The sequence below is a fragment of the Vombatus ursinus genome, unplaced genomic scaffold (assembly GCF_900497805.2).
Source record: "Vombatus ursinus unplaced genomic scaffold, bare-nosed wombat genome assembly UNPS02014932.1, whole genome shotgun sequence".
Lineage (NCBI taxonomy): Eukaryota > Metazoa > Chordata > Mammalia > Diprotodontia > Vombatidae > Vombatus > Vombatus ursinus.
Window position 1 is genome coordinate 14,886,189 of NW_020954710.1, and position 10,286 is coordinate 14,896,474.

Here is a 10,286-nt window from a genome sequence, read left to right on the forward strand (position 1 = left end):
AAATGTTAATATACCAGATATTTGCATACATATTTCTTTTCCTGCTTTATTTTAGTCTTTGCATCTTTTGTGGGGAAAGAGATGACTCATTCACAGAAGAAGGCTTGGACCTCCATTACTGGAAGCACTGTCCTATGTTGACCAGATGTGAACATTGCAAACAGGTCATGCGTTCTACTCAAGACACTTCCCGTCCACGCAGCACCGTCTGAGCATCATTTAGTCCTAGTTTACGAGAAGGCAAAGAAAGGCAGAAAAGGACCCAAGCCCCCAGTTAACAAGAAAGAAATCCATAGCAGAAAAACCAAAATCTGATAACCACCAGAACAGTCTGCTTTCTTTTCAGTAATGATGGAAGAAAGGGAGCATAAGCATCCTTGGCTTATAGATTAGAACTGGAAGGGACCGTATAAGGAGTCAATCTTGTCTGGTTTTACAGATGAGGAAACTGAGTCCCCATGAAAAGAAGTGACTTGCCCAGGATTACCCAAGTAGTAACTTCTGGCCCAGGGATTTGAACCTGTCTCTCCTTACGCTCCTTGCTCCAAATCCAGTGTTCTTTCCATTATACAGTCTTTTTTCTTAAGCTTGAGCCCTCAGTGAAAAAAAATTTAGTTGAGCAAATGGCAAACACAGACCTTGCTCCTCTTCTCTAATAGGTACCAGACTCAGCTATGAGAAACCAAACACTGGAGCTGTTTAGAAGAAAAATGTCTCCTCCCTTAGAGAATTTTGAAAATTGTATTGGCCCACACACACCTCTTGGGCTTTGGTTTATACTAGTCCAAGAAAATAACGAGATAACCCCTCGAAACCTCTAGCATGCTAATAGGGCAGTTTACCAGGGACTTTCATCCCTCTAGTATCTCTGTCATGGGGAGCCTCTTCATCCTCTCATTTAGCATCAAACAGCCCTGTGAAGTTGGCAGAGACTATTTGGCCCATATTTGGAGCTAGGTTTTATGTCTTTGCTCCATGTCATTCATTGTAATTGATGATAAGAGCACTGGCTCCAGCATCTTGCCACTAAGAGCTATTATTTGTGTGACCTTGGACAGGTCTCTTAACCTCCCCAGACTTCAGTTTCCTCAACGGTAAAATGAAAGGGTTGGACTGTATGGCATGTGAGATCCATCCCTTCCAACGCTCCAGCTATGATGCCATAAGGTGAACGGGACTTCAGAAACAACGTAGGGAATTTTTAGACCTACTTTCTTGTGATAGTTGTGTTTCCAGAGTATATTCCATTTGTGTGTGCTGAACAGCAGTTACCCTTACTTTCTAGTATAACCTTTGCCTATAGTTCTTTGAGCCTTTCTGTAAGAAAGTTTACATTGGCCACTTTCCCACCAATTGTTCTGTGGCAACATCTGAATTGCTTAGAAACAGCCAACCAGTTAAAAACCCAGTCATTTCAGGGAGGGTGGAAAGTGTATGTTAAGACTTGAACTTAAGTGTGTTTTGGTAATGGCTTATGTTCTGAATATTTCCAGACATTTTTAGGAAAATCAGACCTTCTCTGAATGAAATGTATAAACTTACTTTAGTTTTAGTCTTTGAAAATCCTAAATGGAAAGCGGCACTTAGCTTTGTATACATTCAGCATACTAACAATATAATATCAAACCGAATCAGGATCTGAGAATTCCCTCTTCATTCAGGAATTCCATAAGTGTTCACCAGCAGCTCTGTTTCTTACCCCTTTGAAATGTCCTTTTATGTGACTCTTTAGCACAGAAGCAGTTGAGGGATTTTTTATCCTTTGTATCTGTTGGCTGAGTCTAAGGCTGAGCATGGAAAGATTAGCTAGGTGTTAGAGAGAATGAGCTTTCTTCTTAAATTCAGTTGCATGTGCATTATACACATAGAGAACATATGTGTTTGTGTATCTGCATGCGCTCACATACATAAGCCGGGGGTGCAATCCTGACTTGAGGTGAAATAGAAGCTTAGACCCAGCAAGACCTTGTCCCTGTGCCTGATAACCAACAGGCTTTGTTGGTTCTTGGTTTCTCATTCCAGGTGGTCGAGATAGCCAGCCTGACAGAGCACCTGCTGACAGAGTGTGACAAAAGAGACGAGTTTGGAAAGTGTCATCGCTGCTGTGAAGCTATCTTAAAGGAAGAGCTGCCCAAACACATAAAAATCAAGGCTTGCAATCGTACGTAGCCAGCTTCCCAGGCATCTTTGCACCTCTCTGATGTCCCTGCACCCTGGAAAGTTCTGTGATAAATATAGAATAAACAGAGTACACTTTCAAGAAGACCTCATCTCGTCAGACACGCAACAGGCAATTATTGAGTGCCTTCTGTGTGCCGGGCCCTGAATGTTAGATTTGATGATAGCCGTATATGACATCAATGTGTCCTTTGCAAGATGTAACAGTGATCTTTCCTCTGGGCTTAGTGTGCCTGGAAAGATGAGCCTGGGATTGGGAAACATCAGTCTTCTCTGCCATGAGAGGGTTAATGCCTCTGGTTACCCAGCCTCTCTTTCCAGTTCTATTATAACTGATAACATTCTGTCTAGTTAACTCAACAGCATTTTACTTAATGTCATTTTAGCTGCCAGATCAGAAAAGCTTGCAAACCGGTGTCCATTGTGCCATGAGAATTTTACGCCAGGAGAGGAGGTAAGGAGTCTTAACTATTAGTCTAGCAAATTCTGGCCTTTATGATATTTAATTGTTTGAATGAGATTGAGGTAACCTGTCTATAAAACAGCCTGACTGATTATAGTATAAAGTTTGCCTCCTACCAATCAGAGTAAATTTATCTGGGCTTTTGGAACAGTTATTCCATTCAACCCTAAAGTAATTTTATATATTGATAAGGTCTTAGTCACTGGAGTAAACTTTGTCTTGGAGATAAGGTTCCAGATTGTACATCTGAATTATCTGCCTGCTTCTCATACCATCATGCCTCACTAATTCACAATAATTGAGAAACTCCCACACACTCTATTAGATCTGTGATCTTAGGCACTTACGCATCTTCAGTGATGAGAAGGCAGCCCCTCCATGCCTACCGCTTCTGTGCACCTCTTGTGTATGTCCACCTATGAGTTCACTACAGGGAGCCCACCCATTATTGGCCCTTCCTTGATTTCTCTTGACATCACAAGAATATGAGTGAATCACTCTAATCATCCACCTTTTATTCTGGGCCCTTGCCACTCGTCTATTCTTATTATACATTTCCCTGATGACATTCATTACTCCTGTTCTTCTTTTGATTGAATACATCAGAATAAATTTCTTAAATGTCTGAATGAAATCCAAAAATATATTGTTTGCAGAAAACACACTTGAAATATAAAGATCATGCAGTTAAAATGAGACTGGAGCAGAATTTGTTAGGTTTCAAGGACATTCGGAAAAGTAGGGATGGCAGTCATGATCTCTAGACAACAGTACAAATAGATAAGGTTAAAAGAGATGAGCAAGGAAACTACATTGTGCTTAAAGTAAACATAAATCATGCAATACCAGTGCTTCATATATATGCACTAAATGGCATAGCTTCAATAAGTACTTAAAAGGAAATGCTAATTAAATTATAGTGGGAAAATAGGCAGCAAAATTATAATAGTTGAGGATGTCAATATGCCCCTTGCAGACCTAGACAGATCTAAGAAAAAGATAAGAAAGAAGCTAAGTACTTGAGTTGAGTTTTATAAAAGTTGAATGTAACATCTCTGGTGTTTACTGAATGGGAATTCAAAAACAGAGATGTTTCCCAGCTGTGCGTGACAGTTTTACCAAAATCGTGGTAGGCCACAAAAAGCCTCAGTGATCCAGCATTGTAAAGGAAATGGTGTTTTAGTTTAGTTTACACTTGAAAGTGTATATAGTGACCTGAGCTGAGATGTCAGAAAGCACCCAGACTCTCTAAGTTCCACCTCAGTTGGTACTGGAATGGAATGTTACTGGAATGTTCCTATTCCATTGTGGTGCAGCTCCACTACTAGTGACTTGCATCGCTTCTGATGACCTTTTTCATTTCGGTAAGTGTAGGGAGATACCTCCAACCTGTTTTATTTCAAGTCTCTTTGACTGTTAGTCTCAAGGCCCAAAGGGTAGAAATGACTTGATCAGTAGCCAGAGTCAGAGTCTAGCCCCGGTCCTCCAGCTCCAGGTCTAGCTCCCTTTGCATGGACAGACCCTCTCTGCTTCAGCAGCCAGTCACAGCTCACAGGAGCGGTGTCTTTTTCAAACGAATTGACTGTTTTCACTTGTTCACACCACTCATCTCCATATCGGAGATGCAGCTTCCCAGTGAAACAGGACCGTGGTATAACACCAGTGCTGACGGGGGGTGACATGGACAAGAACTACTCAGCAGGAAAGGGTTTCTTTTCACTGTGGTCCGAAACCAAGGATTTAAGAAGGTTCCGTCATAGAGAAGAGGCTTTGTGAAGGAGATTTCCGTAGGTGCTCAGCTGTCATGTTGGGCTTTGGGCAGGCCGTCCCTCTGATGCTGCAGCTCCTCCTCAGCCTGGTGACCGTGGGGTCCCCCCTGGGCTCATCCCAATAAGCCCCGGGTACCTTGAGGATTACCCCTGGCAGCCCGGGGCTCTGCTGTCTTTGTGACTCACTCCTCCTGTCTTCTGTGATTTTCAGGCCTGGAAATCTCACCTGACAGGGCCGGCGGGCTGCACAATGAACCTGCGCAAGGCCTACTACCTGCAGAAGACACAAGCCACGCAACTGGGTAGGGTATTTCTGCCAAGGTGGTGCAGACCAAGCAGATTTTTTTCTTTTTTTTTCATCAGGATCTGCTCCGTAAAGCAAGCTGTTCCTCAGTGAAAAAGTGTTTTCATATGATGGATACTTTTCTACATAAACTTAATGAGGGCAGGGGCCATGTCTTATGTATCTTTGTCTTCTCTACAACCCTTAGCAGGGGGCTGGCCGGGCATGGGAGCATTTCATCATTCTGGGAGAGTGAATGAAAGAGTGAGTGAATGAGTGTGTGCTAGCCCAGGTGCGATGGCCATTTTAAAGGCCTGCCGAACTAGTTTTGGTTGAATATATTTGACCTGACTTTTTTGTGTGTGTGTGTGTGTGTGTGTGTGTATTTTAGCGTGGAGAGGCCTGCTGAAAACAAAAAGACTAAATACATGCAGGTGTATTTAAAACATGAATTCCTGGGGTGCCCTTTTACAAGCCTGCTCCATGATTTATAGCCCTCATTTTGGCCTTTGCATGTACCAGGTTCAGAGTGACCTGTTTAAGGAAGTATTTTGTTTTGCTTTTAATTTCTTTTTCTTCTGACCAGGAAAAAACTTTGGTGATGCCCTTTTATTGTAGATAGAATGAATGTAATTCAGGGATTCAGGTATTGGAGACCTGAAGAATGTGATTACATATTTATTCGTGGCTGCAGGTTTTTTAAACCCTAATGACAAAGCAAATGTGGCTGAATTCCATCGTCTCCCAGATGTGGATGAAAGTTTATTCAGTCTTTGGTCTTTCTGCTCCTGCTGCGAATGAGTATTACATATTTTACTGGTAGTTTGGATTCTTATCCAGAGAGACTGTTTTGACTTCTCCTTACCCACCAAACAGCCCAGCCAGATGACTGGGTGGGCCTCGTCCAACATGGCTGACACAGCCTGGATTCGGACCTGTTGGGCTGATTCTGTCTATTGACACAGATCTCAGTGCACGCCGCCCACCTGCCCACCCTGGCAGTGTGATTGGTTCAGCTGGTCAGATTGCATGCAGTTACAGCCTTTCTTGGGATATGGTTCATGCGTAAGATCTCCATTTTAATCCTCTGCCTGTATTTAACATTTCTGTGTATTTTCACTGCAGGGAAAGCAGTAGACTCAGTGATGGCCAAATCGGGCACTTCAGGATCCAAATTTGGAAGCAAGATCCCCACCCCAAAAGGAGGCCTGAATAAAAGCACTAGCAGGGCATACACAAAACGATGACATATGACAAGTATTTTGTTCCCCTTGTCTCCATAAGTGACTGAGGAAACTTTCTGATTCCCTAACATTTCTTGTAAATCGATCTTGTGGACATGGCCCCATCCAATCTCTCCTTCCTGAATTGCAGGTGGCTGTCCCTCTGCCACAAGTAGTATCCCCTGAGTTCCGATCCCTCAGTCAGTCCTTATGTAGTGACATGTGTGTACTCGACCAGAGGAGCTGCATCTCCGATATGGAGCATAGAAGGCCTGTTGGCATTCGAACCTTCCCGATTTCTGATCCTCTCTGGGATGACAGAAGGAATGCCGCTGTCTTAGAACACAATCAGAAGCCACTGAAGTCAAGGGCTTTAGTAGCAGCTGACCAGTAGGACAGGGAGCCAAGGAGGGGCAGGATCACAACAACATCCTTTGTAGTTGCTCTCAGAATCTTCGCAGTAAGTAACATGCCTCTTGCCAACCGATCTCCACCAAACCTTCTCTCTGTGTGGTGCGACCAAAGTGATGTTAGATCATCAGCACCTTGCTGCCTTTTGACCCCGGCCCAGTGTGGCCTTGCTGAGGGAGCTGTTTGCAACCATATTAGAGCCATGCTTTGAACGTCTCTTGTCGTGTTTTTCTGTTTGTTGTGGCTTCGTCTGCTCACGTTCTGCCAGGTGTAGTGAGGTGGGGTGACCCAGCAGCATGTGTCTCACTGTCACAGAAAGTGAAGGTAAAGAAAATCTCAAGGGGAAAGCACTGAGGAGCCAGTGCTCCCCATAACTGGGCACTTTTCTGCAAGTACCTTTCACCTGGGAATGCTTTGTGGACAGCAGATTGTGCTGATCCTGACTGCACAAATGGAAATATTAGAGCAAGCCTTGGATCCATATCGTGCCCTTTTTTGGGAGGGGCTCTGAGGTCATTACACGTGTAAATATTCCTTCTTTTAAAAATAGTGAAAGTGCTTTCTGGTTGATATCATGTGATCATCTGACTACATGTAAATCAAACCGATTCTTCCTACAAAACATTAAGTAGAATTTGGGACTGGTTGTATTCTAATCTGGCACAGAATATCTTCCCCCAAATGCTTACTACATATACAAATGTGTATCTGGTATTATGGAGCCGAGTAAAGCACATACTAATTTGGGACTGTCATCCCATGCCCTTGACATCTGTACCATCATTCCAAAAGGAAGTCTACCTTTTGAGAAGGAAAAAAGCCCCATTCTTCAATGTACCAAGATATTTATTTCAAGACGTGCTGACTATAAGAAGGAAAAAGCTTTCAAAACTGATGTGCTCTGATCCATTTGTCAGACACAGTCCTGTGATGATGCCTTGGTAAATTAGCAGATCTCCTTTCAATAGCTATTGCCAGGGATCCTTTCTTGATAAAGGAATAGCCGCAAAAGAACAGCCAGTATTTGACTAAAGTAACTTTTCTGACTGTGTGGGTAGTCTGCCTGGAGATTTTTATTTAAACAGCTATTTCTTAAATAGCCAGTCTTCTGTCTGATAGATTAAGAACCTAGGAAGAAGCTGTCACCAGATCCTGTATTAAGATGAAGAATCCTGCTTTTCCCTGAAAAACTTTCAGAAAAGGCTGGCAAAATAAATTAATGACAGGTGGCGGCCTGTTGGAGATTTGTAAATTGCTAATTAAGAATGATTTTATATACTATGACAGCAGACACTTTATGTTTGGTTTGCTTCTATGAAACAAGGGAAGTCTTATAAGCATCAATGGGGAGGCATTCTTTTTCTGGCTACCTTAGTAATTGTGAAACTTTGTAAATCCCCACTTTGGTAAAGTAACACCTTTTAAGATGGATTTATTAAATAAGACTGTGAAAGTAATAACTACCTAACGTAGTTTAGTTACCTAAAGTAAAAATAAGAAATGAAACTAAACAGTCCATAACAGGAGCACAGCATCAAAGTCTTCAAAACTTTAGTCTCAAAGAGAGAGAATAGCTGGCTTTTTCTAATATTTTTAAGTGCAAACATACAAATTGTTCTTCAAGCTGTCTCATCTTGGTTAGGTGAAGGAAATATTTGCCCTTTGCCCACGCAAGTTTTGCAGCTATTCTCTGTGTGTTCATGGTACAATTAAGCCGTTCCCCAAAAAATGACTTTCTTTTTGGTAGGGAGGGACGAGGGAGATTCAGATAAAAGGTAAGGTGTAAGTTATAAGCAGGCCAATGTGTGGTGGGCTGAAGTGAAACTGTTTGGTTGTTAGGCAGGAAGGATTGCTTGGTAATGATTTGATTCCATTGAGAGCCATGTGTCACCTCTTAGGCGTCCCTAAAGAAATTGAGTTTTTAAAGGAGCAGAAGAAAAGTCAAGCAACCATAAATCGTTATGTCACTCAGAAGTAAAACATCTAAATTGGAAACATTTGCTTCATAAATGAATTTTCTTTCACGAATAAGTTGTGTCTACGTCATAGTGTCCTTTAAAGTATGGTTCTTTCCATGTAACGGACTATTCAGAGAATTATACCTCTGAGTTTTCTGCAACAGAGCTTTTAGGGACAGTTTTTATGTAGCAATTTTGAATGTAATTTTGCTACTTTTTAATGTCCTAATTTTCTGTTTGTTTTTATTTTAGGAAAATGGTTATAAGATAACCATCTCATAATTTTGACTATTTAAAAATCAGTCTCTCCCCATCTTAAGCATATTTATTTAATAATTGATCACCTCATAAAATTTTATATTTTTATTCTAAGAGTTTAAGAAAATAATTATGTTATTAAAAACTAAGTTTAAGTTAGAGCTATTCCAGTTGAATAGCATCTATGCTAACTCAGCACTAACACCCTAAAAAGTTCGAGGAAAATTTCTTAGAAAGAGAAGAAATTAGTGTTAGTGTTGCTACAGAAAGTTTGCACCTTCAAGTCAGCCCAAACTTTTTCTGCAGAACCTCAAAAAACTTCAGATCTTTGCTAAGGCAAGAAATTAGTGACCAAATGTACAAGCAACATTAGCTCAATGTTGTATGAAGACAGTCATTTGTTTGCATATGTAGGAATTATACTATGTAATACCTTATCTTTTGCCTAATGAATTATAGCATCCTTTCACCTTCAGTTGGGGGTTCTGCACCAGGAAATATAACTGATCTATTATTCTCTTTTTGTTTTTTACATAAAGATGCATAACTTTATAAGAATTGTAGTGTACAGTTTTGTTACCTTAATATTAGCACTATATATGATTTTATAATTATGTTTCCTTTTTGAAACCATATTGTTTAAATCTTTATACAGAAATGTATTTATTTTAAATTGATAGATTATAGTTATTTAGTTGACAAAATTTGCTTTAGAAATGTTCTCATGATATATGTCACCCCATCATACATTGTGAGAGTATGTGTATGTATATATGAGAGAGACAGAGGCAGAGATAGTGCTGTATAAGCCATAATTTAAAGTGAATTTAAGCTCTTTGCCCATTTGGTAAAGAGTTTTACCTATGAAAGAGTTCTTGGGTGTGCTGTTCTGAATTAGGTTTTCATTTTTTGCAAATTCAGTTCACTTTCAAAAAGAAATAAATCAATTCAAAGAACAGCTTGTCTCCTCTTTTGGGGTACTTTTAAATCCATGCTATTTAGGTGTTTCTTAAGAACATTCTTGTTTCTCATTCATATGTCTTTAACACAAATTCCACCAAATTTGGGAACTGGTCTCTCACTGCCTTACTGTTATTGGCCAGGGGCAAAAATCGTGTGAATGGAACAAGGAGGCCGTGAGTAAACAAAATAGAGATATGGTAGGTTTGCAGCACTGACTCTCCTATGTCCTTACCAAGGTTTTAGATGACCCATCAATGACACAGTAGCTAAAGGGAACATCTTGTGTATACCTTCCTCTAGGACTTCAGCAGGGAAACAACTGTCTTTGAACAATGTTGGAAATCCCAGTGCAAATAAATCCTGAATATTATATGGATTTTGAACATGAAAGACTGATTTGTGTTAAGTTTGATACAATCTCTTTTATTAAATGATGTGTTTGTTCTTTTAAGAAATATACCTCATGGCCCTGGGGATGCCCAGAGGGATTAGCCTCAAATATAATGGTTCATTGTGATGGGGAGGAAGAGAAGTTAATTGCAAAAAAGTGGGGTCAAGTTTTTCTCTCTAGCTTGGCCTGTATCCTTGATTCACTCCACAGAAATCTAAAACAAAACTTTGTTTTATGCTTATATCTATGGTCCCATCAAAACACGAGTAACAGGATTCCCTCCAGGAAAGGCACCCATAGTACAGTGTGGGAATCAGATCTAGGACATTTCCTCCACCACAGATGAGCTACATAAGACCCAGGACTTGTAGGAGAATATTAACAAATAC

The 10,286-nt window shown here is 40.7% G+C and overlaps 1 protein-coding gene across 4 annotated transcripts in view; it reads left to right on the top strand.

Annotated features, from left to right (window-relative positions):
* CEP104 (centrosomal protein 104) overlaps window positions 1–9,896 on the top strand; it is a 44,240-nt gene extending 34,344 nt beyond the window's left edge. For all 4 annotated transcript variants that reach the window (XM_027843892.1, XM_027843895.1, XM_027843894.1 and 1 more), the window contains 5 exons: window positions 56–164; window positions 2,023–2,161; window positions 2,565–2,632; window positions 4,622–4,712; window positions 5,819–9,896. In XM_027843892.1, the coding sequence (XP_027699693.1) occupies window positions 56–164; window positions 2,023–2,161; window positions 2,565–2,632; window positions 4,622–4,712; window positions 5,819–5,940 (529 nt within the window). In that variant the 3' untranslated portion in view covers window positions 5,941–9,896. The remainder of the gene's footprint in view (window positions 1–55; window positions 165–2,022; window positions 2,162–2,564; window positions 2,633–4,621; window positions 4,713–5,818) is intronic.
* Window positions 9,897–10,286: the final 390 nt, after the last annotated feature.